The following is a 23,885-nucleotide window of genomic DNA, read 5'->3' on the forward strand; positions in this document are numbered from 1 at the left end:
GTCGACGTTGGGGTGGGGAAGGATGTCAATAAATAATTTTAAACTTCAATAATTAGCAAAAGTATGGCTAAGGCCAGGGGACTCCGCAAGATGCTTCCGACCAGTATGGCGGAAAAAAACAATCTGAGGATCCTAGACGCGTGAGGGATCTTGGGTACAGTGGACGTCACACTAGGGATAGTATTACTGGCACGCCTGTGTCGACGCCCATTTTCGAGTTTCGAAAAACAAACTAATACTCCGCAGCTTCCACTAGATGTCGGCCTATGCACAGCATGTGATCTAAGCAGATTCCACAAGCCTCAGAAATATATATATATATATATATATATAATAAAAGGGGGATATGGAAGGAGTCTCTGAAGGGAGCTGCTTCAGTCTCTCCAACCGTCTTCTCAGTGTCCGCACTGCACCTCCACATTCTCCTTCCAGAATCCCTGTAGATTCCACATCAGTGTAGCATAAGATGTACCATGCTACACATCCCCTTTCTTTCCAAACAAATCTTTACTCTACATAGTACATTAAGTGTTTCGGCCTTTGGTATCTTCTCCTGAACCTTGACACTGGCAACTGTGTTACATTCGGTGAATTGTATGGAGTTCATTGGTAAGGAAAATTCCTGGTTCCCTCTATTGTCACCAACATCACTTTTGTCCACACTTTTGTCCACCATCAACCTTACCATTCACTCCCATAGCTCTTCCATTATTCCATACCCTTCCATCACTTGCTCCTACCGCATGTTTAAACACCTCAATAACTTGAATGGGATCAGACCACTTAATGCCTCTCACTCTCAAAGCTTCCGGGAGCTTCACTCTCACAAAACACCCTACTTCCAGTGTTTCATTATACCTAAATCTTTTCTTGTCATACCATGCTTTATTCCTAAATTGTCTCTGTTTAATCATATCTACAGCATTACTAGTTACAACTCCCATATTTATCACTTCACCCATCCATCCAGGACAAAAGCGAAATTGCAGAGGAGTGATGCAAGCGTTTGGGCATGAACCAGCATTTGATATACTTATGGAGACTGTGGAATGAGCAACGTTTATTTTTGATCCTGCATACTAGAGAGTGAGCGTGCTGGCCCCATATGAAACTAATGGGAGTGCTGAGGAGAAATCAGCAAGTTTGGCAAGTCCTCATACTTTTCCTGTCCTGCTGGCCCCAAGCAGTGAAGCAATAATGATTTCTTTTTCTCCACACTGTAGTTTGTTCCACAAACTACTGAAGCATAGTGCTCAAACGACTTCAACCATCTCTTCCATGGTAAATTAGGCTCTCCAGCCTCCAGTAGAAACATAGCAGGTGGTGGGACAGTGTGCATTGTCATATTGCCAGCTAGGGCCTGGTCACCCGCTCCTCTGTCACCAATGACTGTGATATCACCTAGTAATAACTCTGTATGATTCTTTTATTCACACAATACTTTGTATGTCTGGTGCGTAACTCCTTAAACATCACACTGTTCCATGACCATTGTTGCAGCAATTGCTCTTTACTGTACTGGTGCTGCGACGAGTAGGAGCAGGAGCGGACCATCCAATCCTCACACAGATTTTTTTTAAACATTTTTTTAATAAATATAAATAGTTCAATATAAGTGCTGTAATAAGTGCTGTTCTCAAAATCCGTTTATTTACAATTTCTGCCAATCCGATGGAGACAGTTTTTCAATGCGATCCGAGAACAGTAAATACTATAGCTGCAGCCAACCTGTTAGCCTACCTAAAATGGCCGCCTGTGCGCAACGTGCGTCACGGCGTCGTAGGTCCTTTCCTTTAAAGGACTAGCTCACGATCGGCTCAGGGCAGTGTTTATCTTCAATGCACCGCTCGAGATGCTCGCGCGTGCCTTAAACCTGAATCGTGAGTCCACTTAATAAATATATTTATAACGACTAGAGCGTTGCGAAACAACTTGCCCAGGCTTCTCAATTATGTACAAGGGCAGGGTTCAAGCTCACCTGCGGGCTTCAGTATCTTCCTTCCCAGGTGACTAGTCTTCGAAACTTCCTCGTCGCCAAATGTAGCAGTAAGGATAGGACAGAGATGGGTATAGATATATCATCAGAAACGTATTGGTGTATTTAAGTAAACTGGATACATATATAGAATAAAAGGGGGATATAGAAGGAGTCTCTGAAGGGAGCTGCTTCAGTCTCTCCAACCGTCTTCTCAGTGTCCGCACTCCACATTCTCCTTCCAGAATGCCTGTAGATTCCACATCAGTGTAGCATAAAATGTACCATGCTACAGGTACACCTTTAACGGGTCAAACCATGGCATTTTTGCAGCGATTTTTTGTACAGCTGACATTTTTGCAGTGATTTTATCACTGCATTTCTTTGAGAAACGCCCAACCTCACTCCATAGGGACTTCTCGGATTCAGACGGGCAAAGGAAGGGTGGAGAATTACCAGTCTGCACCGTTCCCAGAGAGAAAATACCGACCAGTGATCAGAAGGCAGTCCAGTTTATGGAGGACACCGAAAGGTTTACAAAAAGCAGATTCGATGACGTCTTTTCCACATGTCAAGGCCATTTTGGAATTGCATAAATGTACTCAGACATCGCAACCAACGTTCCCACTGATCTCTACAGAGAGATACAAGATTCAGAGGAGCAGTAAAGTATGGTGGTTGATGGTTAAATTAAAGTGGGGTGAGTGGTGCGTCATTTGACAAACAACGAGTATAGTATACAGTAATCCAGCTTAAGATGCAGGACCTTACATAAATCTACGATTATAAAAAGAGGTAGAGGTAATAACGTGGTCCAGCAATGAGCAGGACATGGTGGTGTGGCGTAGATAGTGTTTGATGCTTACGCAGCGGCGTAGACAGGGCAGGGCCTGAGCGGGCAACCCAAAATCTGTAAACACACACTCAGCAGCTGTGTGTGGATATTTACAGATGTTAATGTCACTGTGGTGGGCCGAACTACATTAGCTTCAGGCCCCACTAGTTAGACAACCCTGGCTACGGGCCCGTGCTTACGCCCCTTCCTCAGGTCTGTCCAGAGATATAAGGGGCCGGATTACCAAAAGTATGCCACCTGCACAAACTGCATATTGTGCAATGGAGGGAGCACTTTGCACAATGAGCGAAAAGGTGCACCCGCTACCTTTGCAGGTGTGCTTTCTGTAGGAGGTCTGCACACGATTTGTTTTATAAAAGCACAGGCATGGGAAATCAGTTCTTGTGCATGTGGGCCACCCTGAGGGCTGTGCACACCAGAAATGCTTGATTGCACAAGGATGCAATTACAAACTGCGTGACCACTTCAAATGAGCACTCAACGAATGGTTGTTGTGCGGTGGAGTCACGCTGACGGCAAAAGAGAGGGTGAAACTCAGCATGTAGAAATGTTCACCACTGCCAAACACTGTGCAAGCAATCAGGAGCAGCTTTTTTGTTTTTTGGAATTTGTGTGCATAAAATTGCAGAACCCATTCTTACAGAGGAGATAGAGGGAAAGGGGAGGATTCTGAATTAAGAATCTCTACCCACTATCGTTACGTCCAATCACCCACCGTACCCACACTCTCTGTATGCCCACCCATCCATCCATCCTACTCACAAACTCTACCCCCACCCACCTGCCCTACCCCGCACTCAATCTAACCCCATCCACACTCCCCAAACCCCACTCCCTCTACACCCACCCACCTTACCCCACCCCCACTTTCTACCTCAACACACCCACCCAACCCCCACTTTCTCTACCCCCACCTAGACACCATACTCCCACTCACCCAACCCCCACTCACCGACTGTATCTTAACCCACCCAACCCCCACTCACCCAGCCTCTCTCTCTACACTACCCAACATAACACCATGCTCTCTATCCCCTCACCCCACCCACATATCCCCTACCCCACTCTCCTCCCAAATACCCAAACACCCACCTTCCCCCCACTCACCCACCCTTTGTCTAACCCCACCTACCCTAACCACACTCTTTACTCCTACCTACCCACCCTACTCCCCACTATCTCTATGCACCCAATCTACCCCTACTCTCTTTACCCACCCTCACCCTACCTGAACTCCCTACCCCCACCTACGCATGTTATCACCACTTTCTACCTGCACCCACCCTAACCCCACTCACTCTACCCCCACTCTCTCTACCCCCACTACCCACCCACCCTCGACTCTCTCTACCACCAGCCACTCTTTCTACGCCCACTCTCTTTAACCCAACCCACCCTACCCCCACTCTCCATACCCCAATGTTTCTACCATCCGACTATCTGTATCCCAATTGACCCACCCCTACTCTCTCTAACCCCCATACTAGCCCACCCTACCCCCACTCTCTCTAACCCCCACCCACCCTACCCCTATCTCTCTAACCCCGCCAACCCACCCAACCCCCACTTTCTCTAACCCCCACCACCTTCCCACTACCGCCACCACTCTCTTCCCCATCCACTGGATCCCAGCCACCCACCCTACCCTCACTCTCTCTACATCCATCCTACCCCCATGCTCCCTACCCTCACCCACCCTATTAGCATTAGCTCTACACCCACCCACGCAACCACCACACTCTCTACTGCTGTGCACCCACCCTACCAACATTCTCTCTGCCTCCGCCCAATCACACTTCCCCCATGCTGTATTCCCCCACCAACCCTGACCCCATGTGCTCTTCCCCACCTCCGCACCCCCACTCTCTACTCCAAGTAACCCACCCTACACCCACACTCTCTCGCACCACCTGACCCCACTCACCTATCCTAGCCCACCCACACTACCACCACAGTCGTTACCCCTGCCCAACCCCCCTACTCCCACTCTCTCTACCCCTACTACCCATCCTACCCCTACTCTCTCTACCCCCACCCACTGACCCTACCTTCACCCACCCAACCCCCACTCAAACACCTTCTCTCTCTACACCACCCACCCTACCCTCATGCTCTCTACCCCCACTCACCAACCCTTCACCCACACCCCACAACCCCACCCTACCCCACTCTCCTCCTAAATACCCAAGCACCCACCTTCCCCCACTCACCCACCCTTTCTCTAACCCCACATACCCCAAACCCACTCTTTACTCCTACCTACCCACCCTACCGCCACTCCCTCTACCCACACCCACCCAATCTACCCCCACTCCATCTACCCACCACCCACCCTACCTGAACTCGCTCTACCCCCACCTACACATTTTACCACCACCCTCTACATGCACCCACCCTAGCCCCACTCTCCCTGCCCCACCACCCACACTCCACTTTATCACCACCCACCCTCTCTACCCCTACTCTCTCTAACCCAACCCCACCCTACCCCCCACTCTCTCTACCAACGGACCCTCTGTACCCCAACCAACTCACCCCTACTCTCTCTGACCCCCATACCAGCCCACCTTACCCCCACCCACTTTCTCTGACCCCACCCATCCCCAACTCTAACCCCCACCCACCCTACCCGTACCCTCTCTACCCCCAGCAACCCACCCTATCCCAATCCCTCTATCCCCACCCACCCACCCGCCACTCTCTCTACCCCCACCCACCCCCACTCTCTCTACCCCGCCCCACCCTACCCCCACTCTCTCTACCCCCACCCTACCCCCATACTCCCTACCCCCACCCACCCTACTACCATGATCGCTACACCTACCCACCCTACCACCACGCTCTCTACCCCCTCTCACCCTAACTCTATTCTCTACCCCACCCACCTTACTCTCTCTACCCAGAACCCCCAACCCCCACCCCCTTTCTAGCCCCACCCCCATTACCACCAACATCTCTAACCCAACACACCCTACCACCTCTCTCTATCACCTCTCTTCCTTCCTCTCACACTCTCGCTTTATTTCTTACCCTCTCACTCTGATCCTTTCTTGCGAATCTGTTCTCTTGCTCATCAACAATGGCACCCTCTCTTAATTGCTTCCTCCCTTGCTCTATTCCCCGGCTCATTCTCTTGCATACCTGCACGCCTTATCACATCCTCCTTTGAAACGTTGCACTCTTGCTTGCGCCCTGGTGCCAATGCATGCAAAATGCAAAGAACAGCAGTAAACACCAAAACTATTGGCTTTGCCAATGCTTGTACGTTTAATATTGTGGTACAAAGCTGTGGGTTGTGCTTGTCTGCACCGGGTAGGACCTTCCTCACAAGGGCTTCTCAATGGCTACCATGTCAATGCAGCTGGAGTGGTTCTACTGAACGTGTGGATGCACCGAGATGGCTAGAGCACACAGGAAGTGAAGTAGTGAAGGCCCAAGGGTGCCATCTGTTGTCACTGAATTGAGTGGTGGTGGCTCTAACAAAAGATGGTGAAGTTGCTCACCCCAACATCATGGGGTATACCAAGATGGCTCCAGCCTGAGTGCTCATCTTGATGTAGGTCACAGAGGACATAATGGAGCAGAAGAGATCAGAAGTGTCAGCTGATGAAGCAGGGGTGTAAGCCCTGGATGAGCCAAACCGATGCCGACCGAAGCTGCATGGGATCCTACAGGGATGTGCATGCCAGGAGTGTGCTGGGGCCCCAGCCTTGATTGATGTACCTGCCCTATGATGACCACCAAGGTACAAGAAAAACGGGGTCACAGCAAAAGTGGAAGCCCCCTCTCCTCTTCCCCTCTCTGGACCCTCTGACCATTTTTCTTTCTTGCGGGTGCAATCCTGCTACCCAGAGCTGTGCACCTTCTGCCATGGGGAAGTGGACACTTTCAGAGATGACCTGGGATGCTGTCAAATAAATTACAAAAGGCTCCTGGACTTTTAGGCTCAGACTTTTTCAATTCAGAAAGAACAGTTTATGTCCATGCGAAGGAGCATTTGGAGGGCCTATAATAATCTGCTGAACAAATTTTTTGTTTTTTTAAAGTCAATGTACACTCTTCACATAAAACTAATCATCATAGAGACTAAGTTGACAACAGTGGAGCACACCCTTGGAGAGCTCTTTGGCAGAATGGTAAAGACGGAGTCTGTTGCTTGGTGATGATGGCTTGAGGAATATGGAGGACGCAGCAAGGGAGGCTGAAGAATTTCATTATTACACTGCCACATAAGTCCAGGGAAGCTAATGGGAGGATCCATGATCCCCCCTCAGTTCAGCAAAGGAGACAGCAGGCGTTCATTGAAGATAGTGGCATACTTGAGGTGCTGCTGGATTCTTCTATTGCCCCAGTGTCAGTGTATATAACGCATATGGGTTAACAGGAAAGAGGGCCGGGAGTCCGGGAGACTCTGTGGGGTTCATGATTATGGAGGTTATTTTATTTATTTCATTGTTTTTTTTAATAACGTGTCTAATACCATGCCTGAGTTCAGTTTCTAAGCGCAGATCCAGGATTCAAACCTCTATTGCTCTGCCTGGTCTTGCTTCCAGGACCAGCGCGTTGCTCATGTCCTATCCTCCATTTCTGACCTGAAGGTCGGGAAACCCATACCAAGTGCAGATTCGATTAAGGAGATAACTTGATATGAACATTGGAGGATCCTATTTTTCTTAGCAGCAACTACTGTAAATGGGCATAGTGGTAGTGGTGGATTGCCTGCAATCTGAATGTGACCTACTGGGGGAGCTCTTTTCCATGTGTTGATGTAAGAGCAGGTTCATATGTTGTCATTGCCAAGGGCTGGAGACGGCTTTATGTTTTTTTGAGAGCACACACAATTGAGCCTGGTTAAGTGACTCAGTTTTAGTCCTTTTGCGCAATTGTTTGGCCTGAAATTGCACATTAACTGGAGTTCTTGCTGGTTAAGATTTTCTAAGTTGTTTTTAGATTCTAGGCATAAGGTTTGGGGCACAGGAAAATACCTCAGCACTGGTTTCCAAAATGGCACATCTCTTCATTTTTCACTGTGCAGACTTTAGCATGTTATCTATCATTCGAGTTCAGGTTCAGAGGCGCGGAATTCGCCTTGCAATTGACAACTTGTGATTGAGGGACAACCTGTGAACGAGAACGAGCTGCCGAATTATGGGAAATGAGGAGTAAAGGAAGATGTCCCAACAAGGTATTTTTGTGTGGTTATAAGACAAAGTGTGTGCTGTACTGAGAAGTGACTAAATGTGTAGCTGGTCCTACTGACACTTCAATGGAGCCGCAGGATTTTACCCTATGAGGGAAAAGATAGTAGGGAAGACTCCTCACCATCGTAAGTGATAATTTCCTAATAAATTCAGATAAAACCTTTTATAAAACATGTGTAGATAGAAATAGCGGAGGTCCAGTCGTTCCGCAAATCTGCATACATTTAATACATCAGCCAAATTGTATATTTATTGAGCTCTCATTACCTACATATTAAAAAATAAATTAAAGGTAAACAGGCCCTCCGAGAAAATTACCACAGGAGCAAACTATCACAAACAATACTCAACAATGTACAATGAAAGGATTAACCACATGATAGGTTTTTGTAGAAAAGGACTTTGAAATAATGCATGCTGCAGCTTCCAGTTAACACCTATTCAAATGAAATAATCTAAAACGATTTTCTGGAAGTCCACAACAGGTTATCATCAAGCCATTGATTCTGCGTTCATCCAGACATACCATTTAGTGAGATATTTGACATTTAGGGTCCGATTGACAGACGTCCTTTATAATGGCGCAATCCCATTGAAAAATGCTCTGATTCAGGCCCTAAACGTCAATTAAAATGTCCCAAAGTAACAATGGGGTACTGACAAGTATCCACTCTTTCTTGAAATGATTTCCACTTGTCATTAGCTACATGTGTAGCAGAGGTCATGTTAAATACATTCCTAAAAGCCATAGAGAAAACAATATTCCACAAGAATGCAGGGTTTAAAAATGACGTCATTATTTTACCTCAGAAGTTTCTTCCAAATAATTAAAGATGGTAACTTCCAGTATAAATTGCTCTCCTCTGGTCACAGAGTAGGGAAGATTAAGGGATACAAAGAAAGGCTGAAACGCTTGCAGCTGGAGAAACAAAATCACACAAACTGTAATTAATACAGAGGCTAAGTAGTCAGCGGCACCGTGCAACGTAACAGGAGCAAACTTGCAAGGAGGAGTAAATGACAGGCTATGCCAACACAACGACATGTACTTTTAGTCTTAGTGCTCAATTTGGGAAGCCCCACAAACGTGTTAAAAAATGCGAAAATGGTACCAATTTTACAAAGTTATATTAAATTAAATTTCAAAGTATAGTTGTTAATTCATGGTGTCATGTTTCGAGCCAACTTTACGCAAGGTTAATGAACAGCCTCCATTCCGCTATTGTTTCCAAAGTTTTTTTATGGTTACAGTGAAATCTGAGGGTTTTCAAGCACTTACAAGGTTATCATATGTCAAGCAGCTAAACAAACGGCTAAACCAGCAATGTTAGCGTATGTATAAAGTATGTGTGTAGTTTCATTACATACATGCAAACATCTACAAACTCTAGTCAGGGAGATGTGCAGGACACATCTGGGGGTGCCCTTAATCTTCCTATAAACCAATATATGTGGCTCGTAGGGTTCTTTGGTATGAGTTGTTGGTATGCCGAAACTTTAGAAAACTACTCATTTGTTGACAAGAAAAGGAGGACAATCAGTTTTGGATCATCCGAAAGAGGGTCAATCATTAAGGCACATCAGTTTTCCTGCTACCATGAGCTTGAGGGGTGAACTTCTGCAGTTTAGCTTTGGAGGACAATGACATAACTTGATATTCAGGTCCCGCTGTGGCCCCCAGCCACATAGGGTGGTCTTTGGAATTAAGATCTATGTGCACAACCAGACTATAGCAGCAACTGTGTGGGGGGCAGGGCTATAAAAGCAATGTTGCCAGGGAGAGGATTGCAGAGCAGGAGCCTTGTGGGGGACTATAATATTTTTTAAGATTTTGTTGCTATGCGCCGAATCAGGGCAGAAGCACAAAAGGGCACCCGGCCACTCATCTATTGTTTTACTTGACTTTGTTGATGGGAAGTTCATCAACAGGGCTGAACATGCTTGTTCATAAAGGTGACTCAAAATGTTTTCATTTCAAAGCCCCCGCCCCCCCCTTACATACACTGACCAATGTATGCCTTTTGAAGGTTATAATGAGAGAGGTGGTTTCCTGGCATTCATGCCTCTCCGCCGGCATGGCCTCAGTAGGTGCTGGGTTTCCTAAGTGGGAATTGGAGTGCACTGTTATAATTATAATTGGTTATTTATAACTCACTTAATACCCGGAGGTTTTTGTTAACATTTATAATGAAACAGCTGCAACCGATTTAACATTTCTTGTAAATTATTTTAATGTTTTTAGTGTTTTATTTGATTAAATATAACCTTAAAAACACTTTACATACAATACATATTAATACAACACACTTAAAACACATACGTCAAATGTATTCTTTTAAAAGCATTTCCACAAAATATAAAGAAAGACTTTTCATCTTAGTTCGAAAAGAATAAAGGACTCATTCGTCCTGGAGTAATTGAGCCTCATTACGAGTCCGGCGGTAAACGCAGCGGTAAAACCGCCTGGTTACCGCCGGACTCCTATTACTATTCCGCCTCATGATTCCTGGAATTACCGGGGCATTACAACCCCGGTTTCCCGGGAATCACGGAGGCGGAATGGTGTTAATCCCCATTCCCATTGAGTCCTATTGGACTCAATGGGAATGGGGATCATGGAAACACTGTCATCATCTCGTAATACTGCCGGTGCTTCCTCGTCCGCCTGCAGGCGGGCGGTGTGCAACCCGCCAGGTCAGACCTGGCAGGAACATCACCTCCCGCCTGCAGGAGTTGTGATCGCCCGGCATGGAAAGAACGGTGGCGGCGGGTTTACCGCCACCGTTGTTTCCATACCAGGCGATTTGTAATGAGGCTTATTGTTTTAAAATAACTTGCCAAACAAAAAACATTGTAAAATTCATAACCAGAATTTGACCTGAGTAAATGCGACACCAAAATTGGTCACTATGTATAAAAACTAAGTCATATCCCAGTGATTCATAGCCTTTCATATACACTGTTGACAGGGTAGGGCATTCTTTTAGCAGATGTCTAGGGGTTTTAATAGGTCCCCTACACAGCCTCTCTAGGAATATCATACCAGGCCCCGGTCCAGGATAGTGTAGGATGTTGGTCAAATCTTAAACACATAATAAACCGTCTTACCTTTGTATTCTGTAGTTTTATATATATATATATATATAAATATATATATATATATATATATATATATATATGCATATGTGAGCAAGCAACGAGAGCGTTGCGAAACGCGTCGTAGGTTGTAATGCCTTGAATAAAACTGGATATGGCACAAGAACTTTGGCGAATGGTGGATTGACTTATTTTTGGGAGATTTATACTGGCGTCCTGACCGCATTGAGTGCTGTCCCCGTGTGGAGAAGTGCAATTACTTTTCCTTTCTTCAAAATATATATAAGCAGCACTAGATTGGGAAGGATTGCATAGTATACTCGGAGAAACTCGAGTTCTTCACTAAACCAGACTAGCCACACGCTCATTTCTATCCCAAATAGCTGCTTTTATCTTAATCTCTTTAAACTTTATAGCCAAATTCTCTGAAATAGAGCAAGAACACCCTATCTTATTAAGAAAACCCTAAATCTCACCGAACCAGGATTTAAGAACACATTGTGCTATGTCACAATTATTTTGACCAAAAAAGTAGGAGAACTTAGACCTATCATTATTCTGAAGCATCAACATTTTGACATACAAATTACAGGTAGCAATCAGTGTCCACGAGGCAAATGAAGAAATCCCCAATTCACAACAGATTGCTTCCACAAGAACTGACTGCGGCAGGCCCAGCCATGATCTCCATTATTTTCCTTTGAGCGTTTTTAGCCAACTAGTCTCGCTAGTCCTATACGCTTAAAGCCCATCTAAAATGGAAGGGATGATGCATGCCTTATACAATTGTAACAAACCATCAATAGAGAGAGTATCTTCCTGTTTTTCATATAAATGCCTTGATCGCCTTAAACTTAATGTGAGTTTTGTTCACAATATACTGGGAGAAAGTCACTTTGTTCAAATCATTTGTAATAGATATGCCCAGATATAAATAGCTAGAAACCTCTTCAACTACCTTATTTTATATGCACCATCGATAATTATATATATTTCTTCTGTTTGCTTTGATTGTCATGATCGTATTTTTGGCTACATTTATACCAAGACAATGAGAAGTCGAGTCAGTTTCCAGTGCTTCTAAGCTACTCTGAAGGCCTAATGCCATTAGGTCCAATAGTAAAACATTGTCCGCGTATGATAGCCAAGATATTTGGTGCTGGGATAGGCGCAGCAGAACATTGTTACATTTTCTAAAAACTGACTCTAATTCTGCCATATAAATATTGAATGATATTGGGACCAACGGGCAGCCCAGCTTTAGGCCATGATTAACGATAATTTCTACGCCAAACGCACCTTCTTTGATTCTATTATCAGTATAAAATGCCTTTATAAAATACAATATTTGAGGATGCACTTGACCAGCTTTCATCTAATCCCACAAAATATTCCGATTGACTGTGTCAAAGGCCTTGGAGAAGTCCACAAAACATATAAACAGGGCCTTTGACTTGGATTTCAGGGTTTCTCAGATAAAATACATCAATGGCCACATATTAGACAGTGTGCTGTTACCTTATCTAAACCAGTCTGTTGATTACTAAAAACATCACTGACATTTATCCATTCACTAATATATTGCAAAAGAAGTTTACAGAAGATTTGTGCGCTGGAGTCAAATTGGTACTAATAATTATCTTTCCCAGGAACTGGGCATACGTCCAGTGATAACTCTCTTGAAAAATGATGTACAATACAAACGCCCACAGTTTTGGATTTACTTTGAACAATGCATTTGCAAGCCCATCAGGGCCAGGGACTCAGGAAGATTTTAAACATTTCTTGTAATAAATACGCAATGAGAGGCTTTAGGTCTAGAACAAGCCCAAAGTGCCGGGCTGAAGGTTTTTTGGCCGACAACAGCCACTTGCTCAGACATGAGACCTTAAAGAAAAATAGTCTAGTCGTGATTGAATATGTCGTATACGTACTCATAACAGTCGTTTTTCAGTTAGAATTTGTTCAATATTTGCCAGACAGGAAGTCATCAAAACTTTATTTGGATAAACAAATCCATAAAAAACAACAGTCACAAGTTTTCAAAACACACTGTATAAATAACCTAATAAAGTATAAATATAATAATTAAGATCCTAAATAACATCCTGATTGTTCAACTTCCTCTGTCGTAATTGTAGCGCTCTGCCTATAAAGAGTGCCATAGCCCAACCTTTGAGTGGCGATTTCGCACTCAGAAAATATAAGGCCGGGTGGTACTGCATAAAACTGTTCTCTTTACAAACTGGCACCAACAGCCGCTTTCTTAATACCCCGTTTGCGGGGCAGAAGAAGAGGAAATGCGCAATATCCTCCACCGCTGCTCCAAACACAGGGCATCAGAGCTGATCTTCTTGCCAGTACTTCGCCCACCGGTAGGCAGTCAAAATGAGCTCTTGTAATGCGACACCTTTGAAATTTGCTGCCAGACCATACCAAATCATCCTTTATCTTATTTGTTGCTAAAAGCATAAAATGCCTATTGGCTGGTTTCACAATTTCCAGTGTCTCCCTTTTCTCATTTATCCAGCCATTGGCTCTTTTCTTCAGGTCAGGAGGCATCAACCTTTTTAATAGGCTTAAATCCTCAAAATGTATCCCAGGATTAATATTCTGATTTTTTTTTTTCATTAATACATTTTCCAAAATGTGAGGAGTCTGTACTGCGGGTTGCCTCAGAACTCACCAATACAAAATTACTATTGTAATCCAAAAGGAGTATACACCAAGCAAAAGGTAACAGTTTATTCTGGGTCCAGTCACAGCTGGCAAAGCAAGATTGATACAGAATGCGGTATAGAACTGCATGAAAGGTACTGTCAAAGACACCCCCGAAAAGAAAAGCTTTTATAACCATACAAACTAATTAGCATCAAAACACATTGCAACATTAGACTAGTGCTCCATGTGGAGCTGAGTGGTAGAACTGTGTCATTCCCCTATAGTAGGACATACATTATTCTGAAATGACTGGGTACTGCAAACCTTGCCTCACCACCCTTGACCCCCTCTGTTTCGTCACGGTCCAACCCACAATTCCCACATCCAAGTGCCAATACATTGACATATTTGAGATGACCAGCAGATCTTTATTCATCTACCGCTGGTCATCTTCGTCCGTTACTCATGGCAATACAACCGATCATGGCACTGGAGGAACCTTGAACCATTAACAAGTTACCATTTCAATGTTGTATCTTAAGAGCTCTTTGAACCTCTTCCTAGGCTTACATGAGTAAAGGGGCAAATGTACACCGCAATGGTTTATCTTGAAACCTTCAGTACACCAGTTTCATAGACTAATATGCCAAATAAAACAATTATTGCGCATTCGCAGCCTTTCTCTGGCACCCATGAGCTTAGCTTCCTGAACTTGAGAGTATCAAAGGCTGTTCACTTCTTTCCGTATGATCCTGGGAACCTGTAACTTGCAATGTGCTGCCAGCCTCTGCGGCTTCGTTAATAAAATGCAAATTGGTTTCTTAGTGAAAAGCAAGCTCTGAGGCCTGTTTACAGTGCCTCGGTCTACTATTAAGCCAGGTATACTTACCTGTAACCCATCTTTACTGTCTACACTTTATTTGCTTGAAACATAATTATTTAGGGCATTCTCCAGCCTAGTGCATAGAACTTTGTGACTATCAATGAAGCGTCCTCCCATTTTAGTGGCTACTCCCTCAGCTCATAAGCTTGCGCCTTTTTACAGCACTGAACTTGCATTTTTACCATAGGCCAGAGAGGCATTCAGATTAGCCCAGACCCTAATCCATAGAAAGATAGGTTCCAATGCTAACTCATCTTGGACGTAGGTTCAGCCTACCTCATTACGATTGGCATCATTCAGTGCAGAGCTCGGTAGAGCCAACACCTTTTTTCGTAAGGGCGTTCTCTTCTTTTTGATTGGCCGTTTGATCCAGATAGCCCCATAATGCTGCTCTCTATTTGACTAACCTTGCGTTCTTGTGAGATAGATGGTCTTGATCATATTCAGTGGGTTCTTTCTGGAGAGGAGCGCCTGCTACCTTTTTTGAAATATTTGCAAAGAACTTGGGGTTGGTCACCCTGAGTTACCTGGGGGCAACCAGACGTGGACTCCCTGCTCACTGTGCTCAGAGAAGCACAGCTTCACCTCACTGATGAGGCCCAACAAGGCTGAAACACGTGTATGGGGTTGCTGTTGGTACTCTTGTTCAGAGAGGAATTGCCATAGCATTTCGGTGCTGGACTGCCCATGTGGGCGGGACAAAGTCTGATATGCAAATGGATATTTCCCATCTGTGAAAGGTACAGTGAGCAAAAAGTGTGTGCTGCAAAATCTCATCTCAGAACAGGTTATCATGCCATGTTCTTTCTGGAGAGGAGCGCCTGCTACCTTTTTTGACATATTCAGTGGGTGCTGGTTTAATATTTGCACGCTGTGCATATGCCAACATTTAGTAGTTGGGTCAAGAAATGTAATTTTGTTTTTCTCTTTAGTCATCGACAACAGCATACCTTCAATGAGATACCACGACGATATCCGATTGAACATCCACACTGGCTGTTCAAGTAGGTGACAAATTTAGATTGTACATTTTATGCCTAGGTTTGCATTGTGCTTTTAACTTTTTATAAACGGATATCTGTATATTTATGTCAGAGTAGACGATCTGGTGCGCATGTGAATATGGTAACCTTGGACACCTCATGAGTAGAGAGAGCACTTTGAGGTACTAATCACTTTCACACGGGGCGAAGCTAGACGATAAATGACACATACAAAAATAATATGCAACCCAAATGTGTTTTTTCATTTTTTTGAAAGTGTCTTACGTTTCAGCTTAGTGCGGGGGTAGGGTGGGGGTAGTTTTATGAGGGTGGGGTGGATCTACAGGTGTAAACCCATTCAAGCTCCCATAGGGAATATTTCCTCTCATGGATGAACGCTTGACAGATTTAAATTAAAGCTGGATAACTAGTTGGCATATTGGCCAAACTGAAATCGTCCCTTGCTTTATCAGCACATCAGTTTTTGTAATAAAAATACAAAAGTAGAATGTGGGTTATAAAGAGAATATAGTTTGTACATAATCAGTTTGCAGTCCCAATTCATATCAGAATCCAGGAATGTAGTTGGCAGATGCCACACTGAAAATGATGCATCTGCCAACAAGCCTGGGTCAGTGAACTCCTATCTGAGGCCACAGAACTCCACTGTAAAATCTGTTGAAGAGGATTAAGCATTTAGCAGCTCAGGGAGGCATACAACCTCTCCCTGGGATATTGCCTGATGCTGGCGAGGGCAAGGGCAGGCCTCCATCCCACCTCCAGAACGGTGGAACATGGCTCTTCCGGAAAAGAAGCACCAAACATGTCTCCATGTGGGCCGTCGAAAAAGGCAAATTTGGCTTCGCAGGACTTCACTGCATGAAACCTTTCAAAGATTTATAGCCAACCTTTTGTACAGTTCTGCGCTGGTGACTGCCAAACCCCCCAAAACACTTTTCACATTCAGATTAGGCACGAGTGGATGAAACTGCCCGAAACTTTCCCAAAAAGATATGTTCCCAACTTTTAATATTTAAAGATGTGTAAACTTCCGTTCAGTGGAGAAAAGTGATAGCCGGGCTTAAGATAAGAACTTTCCACTCTCAGGGGAGTAAAGTGATAGCCAGGTTTAAGATAATAACTTTCCACTCTTAATTCCATTATCACCCTCGGCGGGGGAGCCTGCCAATCAGGAGACACAGAACGTGGGCTGTCATTGCTAGTGGTAGACCGCATTCCAAGCCACCTGATGGCCGGTTCTCCTGCCCATCATCTTCCCCCACCAACCAGTTTGTTTTTTCACCCTCCCCTATCCCACTTACCTGATTGCTGCATCGGCAGGATCTGCCGCAGCAGCTCCTGCAGCTCCTGTCCCTGCTCTGTTTGGTCGCCATGGAAATGGAAGAGGGGCTCCATACGGAGCCCTGTCTTCCTAGTCCATGGTGGCCAGGTTGATATAGTATTCTCTCTCTGTGAACAGGACGTCGCGTGGCGTCCCCTTCACTGAGCGAAAATAATTACCATTAAAAAAAAAAAACTGTAAACTACACGGGTGCAAATGGCAATTAACCCATTGGTGGCAGGCTGACCCTCTAGGTAATGGCCCGCCACCGTCATTCAGGGACCCATTGCGCAGTGGGCCATTACCTATAGGGTCAGCCTGCCGCCTCGGGGCATATCACCTCAATACGGAATTTTACAGAAAGTGTACCACAAAGCTATCCTGCAGTAACTGCATCTAGGGTAACTGTGGCCTCTGCAGTATCACTTGGATCTTGGGAGAACAAAGGCAATTCCCCAGACGAGTACAACATGCCACTTTAAAAAATGTTACCCAACCTAATTCTGTTCAAGGACCCCCGAGGCACCATTTTACAACCTTTTCCAGCACTGGGGCACCAAGTTGAAAGCGAGAAGTGCTGTGGAGAATGTAGAAAGACACAGAGTGGCTGCAGGCAGGGGCGTTGCTGGGGGGGGGGGGCTAATGGGGCTATAGCCCCTGATCTTTTGGTTGTAACCCCGGATAGAATCTCAGGAGCTACAACCAAAAGACTAGCTAGCCCCCAGTCCGAACAGCTTAGCCCTGGGTCTTTTCCAGACGCAGCAACTCCCCTGGCTGCAGGCCATGGTCTCAGGCCATGATCAACGGGTACAGCACATAGGGGTGACTCTGCTGCTCTGGGTATAGCTGCAAGCAGGGTGCTTACGTGGATAGTATAGGAATAAATCTCACATACAAAAACTTTAATTAAATGCATAGTTCTGTGGTATGATTATTTTGTAATGGTATATATATTTAATGCGTCACCTACGGTTTGTTTCCTATCAAGACCTTCCTCTTTGCTTCTGCCTTCTCTCTTCCTCTCCCCTGCTGATCTCCTATCTGATACTGTACTGGTCACCTGGCTACCCTCTGAACTGAGGCCCCTGCCCACCCAGGTTCCTGCCCGCCCAGTTGCACACCTGCACTGCCCCCTGGCACCCCCTGCACTTGTGGTCTGTATCTGTAACACTACAGTCCCCTTTCCTGCACTTATTAGACATCTGTTGTCTGCATTTTTAATACTATCACTTGCAACCTATTGGCTGCCCTCCTTGCCAACTCCCGCACCCCACCACCGGCACTTCTCTCCTCCCCGCCCCCTGCACTTGCTCGAACTCAATGTCACCTGGCCTAGTAAGATCGTTGTTTTTGTCTTCCCTTTGTCTCCCCTCCCTTGCCTCGTCACGCGTTGAAACACATATAGGCGCGTTAAAATACCATATCATATCATCAATGTTTAGTGAATTCAGCACCGAAAGTAAACAAGAATTAAACTTAGTGAAGTACTGAGACAGAACAGCTCTTGATTGCATTTCGAAATACTTCTACTGCAAACAAATCTGGCATGATTTGCGTCCAAAAAAATTGTAACCTTAGAACTACTTCTCGATATTTTCCCTATTAAGTAAGCAAGTATGACTGCATGACTGTCCAGGAGATGGCGATTTTACTTCACTATACAATGATATTCTAACATGCCTATCGCTAAAATGGAACAAAGGAGTGGACGTAGAGTGACGTAGAGTGACAGTCCTGCACTGCTAGAGAGGACTGCACGCCTTTCCTACCTGCTCTCACCTGTTCCTGAGTCTTTTTACCATTTTTGTGCTGGTGGGTGGACCCACAGTACAAAAGATCATTTGAGCCGCGGAGCGGCCGCGGAGTGGACGTAGAGTGACAGTCCTGCAATGCTAGAGAGGACTGCACGCCTTTCCTACCTGCTCTCACCTGTTCCTGAGTCTTTTTACCATTTTTGTGCTGGTGGGTGGACCCACAGTACAAAAGATCATTTGAGCCGCGGAGCGGCCGCGGAGTGGACGTAGAGTGACAGTCCTGCAGTCCTGGCAGGCCGGGCAGCCAGAGCCAGGGCCGCCATGGATTCCCCTCCCCTCCTGGAAGACGACGATGGACGATGTCTTCGCAGCGCCGGTCTAAAAACGCTGGCAACAGTCTCTACACCGACAAAAAAAATAATAACTTTGCAAGAGACAACCAACATAACGATGGACCAGCCATCACGCACAAGACCAAAAGGGAGACCTAAGGTTACCAAATTGCCGAATACACTATCACCAAAAACCACCTGCATCGACCACACAAATATGGAGCAGTTGGTTGCTGCGGTGGGGCCGGGCAGAGAGGAGCCCGGTGTCGACGCGCCTGCCCCAGGCTGGCTTCCCACTCGCCTGCCGGAGTCGTCTCCCGGAGGGGATTCGGCTCCGGCTAAGGTTGGTGAGGAGGCGAGGGGGCGGACGCATTCACTGACGAGACGTGGAGACGACCAAGTCGGAAAAGCTCCAGTGGGAGGTTCTCCCCCGCCAGGCGTTCCTGGCTTCGACCGCAGCCTCCCGCCTCTGGCAGCTACCGAATTAACGCCCGGGGAGGAGGAACGGGGAGTGGAGGAGGTGGCGGTCGAGCAGGTCCGAACGCTCCCTCCAGAGACAGCCCGGATCCCCGAGCCTCGAGAAAGAGGGGGGGGGGCGCGACCCACGTGGAGACTGTGAGGGGGGTCGAGCCCGCCCAGCAAGTGTCGGCCTCTCTCATCGACATCCAACAACTAGACTTCGCCCAGAAGGCGGACGAAGCTCTGTCCTTGGCAACTACTAGCGAAGTTCAGGCTCTGATCCATGCTGAGCCGAGTACAGGACCATTGCCATCTCCGGGGGACGTAAGCCAAGAAACAGATGAAACCTGGCCATCAAATAACAGAAAACGCCAAAGACCTGCACAGCCCCACAAAGCCGGGAACGTTTCCAACAGAAATAGCATAAAAAAAAACGAAAAAGGGGCAACAAACCAAAGGAAAAGGCCTAGCCCAGAAAAAAATTACAAACACAAACGATAATGCCATTAACTTGAGAAACTTTTTCAACCTTCGGCCATCCCTCATCAACGCTGGAAGGGCCGAACTTACTGACCTGGAAATCCTAGAAGCCCTGAACGACTGCTTGCCGGCTTCTAAACAAAGACGGATTGAGTATCCTATACCGCAGGTCCCAACTAACACGGGAAAGGCGGCTCGCGGTATTACTGAAGTGATTAAGGAGCTGACGCCCCGTATCGAAAACATCCTAAGCCCCCAAAAACTGACGCCCCACAGGACAGTGCCACTTCATGGGGAGCAAGAGCTGCCTGAGGACCCAGAGAGCCCTCGTATAATCCATGAGATCGCAAATGGATCCTCGATCTCGAAGGAAAACGATCAGTCTCTACCTGCATTGTTGGAAACCCAAGAAAAGAGTGACGGCCAAACAAAGGGCCAAGAGACATTGCTGACGAAAGAAGACACCCACGAAACCACAACTATAGACACTGCCAAAGAGCCCTTGGAAAATACGCAAACCAAGACGACGCAAAAGGTCAGTCTTCAGTTAAATGGCACCGCATCATGCAAACAAAAAACTAACGGCTCAATTCTTAACAACGCTCAAGTACTTGGTGATCTCGCAATGGTGCACGAACCTTGCAGGAAACCGACAGAAGTCATCCAGCTACAACGCCCGTCTCAAACGGGTTCTCTGTCAGACTGGCATACTCCTTCAAGGAAAGAGCGGCCACCGCCGCCCGTGGAACAACCTCTAAGCACTCCTATGTCATATAATCTGGACGTACCGGCAATAATGTCAACAGTGTCAATAGCTCTCTGCCCATTCATGAAGCTATACGAGGGTATAAGCGACACATTGAAAGATCACACGTCCATCCAAGCATCATTGCTGACAAAATTGAATTTCTTGGAAGCCTATATCATAGCGCAGGAAAACAACAAAGCAAGCAAAGCACAAACGAGGACTCTGGGCGCAGCGGGGACTGGGCCAGTCCAGGCCCCAAACAGTTCGCTTTGCAAAGAAGTTGGCTCCCAAACTGCTCTCACGATAGACCTAACGGGGAGCACAACTGCGCCCGCATCAATAGCAAAAGTCAACGCCAAAGGGGGACAAATGTCTGTGAGGAGTGAAATCTGTTCAGTATTAGAGCCAGTATTCGTTTTACAAAAAAAAACGAACAAAGGGTCGTCTAAAGAAAACGGAAAGCCAAAGAATAGACTAGGGGAAAAAACACCGTCAACGGCCCCAGCGTCACTAGCAAATAAAATCGAAATCTCGAGAGCAAACAAGTCACCAAAGACAATAGAAGAATTTATGCAAGAGGACTTGATAAATTTGAGTACCTACTGCGATGACGAAGCCCTGCAGGAAAAAAGGAGCGAAACAACAAGCACAGACTCAGCGACAGTTGAGCCTCGAAACGTCGAAAACCAAAGCAAACTCAATAACAAAGAAGAAAACGTCCATAAACCCTACAAAAATAGAAGACCTGAGAGTGTAAGAACAGAGTTATCAAATTCAACTCCTCGACACTCAGAAAACCTAGGTAAATACAACAAAGAAGGAAAAAAAGTCCATAGGACGGAGCACGAAGACGAAAACTCCAGAAACGGAAACCGAAAAGAAGCCACAAAGGACAACAAAGCTGGAAATGCAGCAAGCTCTTTGAGGAAGCAATACAAGAGGCGGGACAGATCGTCCCGCGGTCAGATAACACCAAAAAGACACAAAACACCGGCAAAGGCAAGGCCAGCACATGACGAGCCTCTTAAATTCCATCATGTCTCAAAAACAGAAAAGTACAATAAAGCTCAAGTCCAAAGAGAGATGACAAGATGGATAATGAAATTAGAACAGATTGAGGGAAATGACGACGAAATCACCTTAAATCGAGGGGGTGTACTCGCTTTGTTTAGCTACATTCCGTCATTAGCCCAAATAAGATCCGAAGACTTATTAATAGTGGACCCGAGTCATAGACGGAAAAAGGCAGTGGCTCATCTGTATATTGCCTCAAGGACCACTAAACGTCAACTGGAAAGAGATTCTACCAACCTGCTCAAAATGGGATACGATCTAACGGAATCAACGAGAGAAATCACCTCAAAGGCCGGTGCAGTCTTGCCCCGGCAAAAGCCAGCTCGGAGCCAGAACCGAGACAAAGAGGACATAAACCACCTACAAAATCAAAGGGGGAAAGACGAGGTCCTTGGTAAGGAAGCAAAAAAACAGAGCAGTACTGAAAACACTTGCCCTCGGAAACCTTTAATCCATCCATTGGAAGACTACTACGACAGGTCACCAGTAAGGAACAGAAAGTACTGTGAAAGTGACCACTCGTCCTCAAACAGACTCGTTACTAAAGCCCACCCGGACAAATTGAGGCCCAACCCCCGTGGACTAGACGCTAAACCAGCAAAGAAGATGGCTTCTCCCAGCAAACTCCCGGCAAGAAAATTGTGGGACTGGTTCCCGAAAATGCTGCAAAAACAACACAAAAGCTAGCAATCGCTTATCCCGGAGCATGTCGACCAACAGCAACGCGGCGGAAAACCAGCTCCAGACGGCCTAAAACTCTGCTCCTGGAATACAAGAGGCCACGGACACCTTACGGCACCTAGTGACGTAAAATTATCAGAATTCGACGTCCTCTGTTTCCAGGAGACCTGGCTAATGGAGCCGCCTTCCCTTGATGGGTACAACATCTTTTTGGCCCCAGCAAAAAAGGGCTCGAAAAGGCGTCCGACATCAGGAATCCTGACTGCGATTCGACATAACTGTGGCCTGTCTGAAGCAAAAGTTTTGAGAAGTAATCAATCTTTACTTATGATCAGCACAAAACTGAGTGAGCACAAAACAAACAAAGGTAAAAACGCAAAATCGACATTAGTCATAATGAACATTTACTGGAACCCAGCGACTGTTGAGGCCAGCAACTTTCTGAAAATGATTGAACAAGCCATCGACTCGGCCACATCCACGCACGCGGCATTACACCTACTGCTGTGCGGGGACATCAACGCCTCCTGTGACAAAAATAACAGTAAAGAACACCCGGCCCAAAAAACTTCATCCTCAGTCTCAAGAGGAAGGGCATGGTCAAAACTGATGACATCTAGGGACCTACATAACATGAGTGAGGTCCTAGCTAAAGAAACCTTCCTCCCAACTTGGGAAAATGGCCGATGTAACGGAACAATTGACTACATCTACGTCTCCGACAGCCTGGCGAGGCTAACTACGGAATTTGGGGTTACTAGGACCAGTAAAAGCGATCACAACATACTACACGTTACCTGGCAGACAAACCAGATCCAAAACCCAAAGACTTTACCTCAACTGGAAACAAATGTCAGAGGAACAAAAATAAAATTGTCAGCGAACGCAATAACCAGCCTTAAACGGAAGTACTGTGCTCAAAACATTACTACTCAAGCAAACGAGACAGATTACCTACCACTCTTAGAGATCTATAAAAAGAAGAGGGGCCCGAGAAACAACGAAGAACCCAGGAAGCACGTGTACGACAAACTCTTGGTTGAAAAGAAGAGAGTCCTTAGAAAAGTGAAGAGAGAAGCCCTTGCTAGAGGCCTCACAAAAACAGACAAGACAGTCACAGAGGCCACCAGGGTGTACAGATCATGGCTCAAACAGTATCGGGCGAAATTGTTTCAGCAAGACGCCGAGGAAATCCTAACAGCTATACGAGGGAACAAAAGCCGGGAATTCTGGTCGCTAATAAATTCAGCCACACCACAAGAAAAATCAACTATAATCAACAACGTAGGTGAACCCGAATGGGCGAATTTCTTCAAAACCCTCTTTGCATTACCAGAAACAACTAGGACTCCCAAGCAGA

General features: G+C 45.9%; 1 protein-coding gene across 1 annotated transcript in view; it reads right to left on the bottom strand.

Annotated features, from left to right (window-relative positions):
• Positions 1–23,885, bottom strand: part of LOC138453423 (CD109 antigen-like) — a 1,481,241-nt gene that overhangs the window by 476,217 nt on the left and 981,139 nt on the right. The window contains exon 20 of the mRNA XM_069606256.1: positions 8,838–8,951. Within this exon, the coding sequence (XP_069462357.1) occupies positions 8,838–8,951 (114 nt within the window). The remainder of the gene's footprint in view (positions 1–8,837; positions 8,952–23,885) is intronic.

The sequence above is a fragment of the Ambystoma mexicanum genome, chromosome 4p (assembly GCF_040938575.1).
Source record: "Ambystoma mexicanum isolate Mex_15411 chromosome 4p, UKY_AmexF1_1, whole genome shotgun sequence".
Taxonomy (NCBI): Eukaryota; Metazoa; Chordata; class Amphibia; order Caudata; family Ambystomatidae; genus Ambystoma; species Ambystoma mexicanum.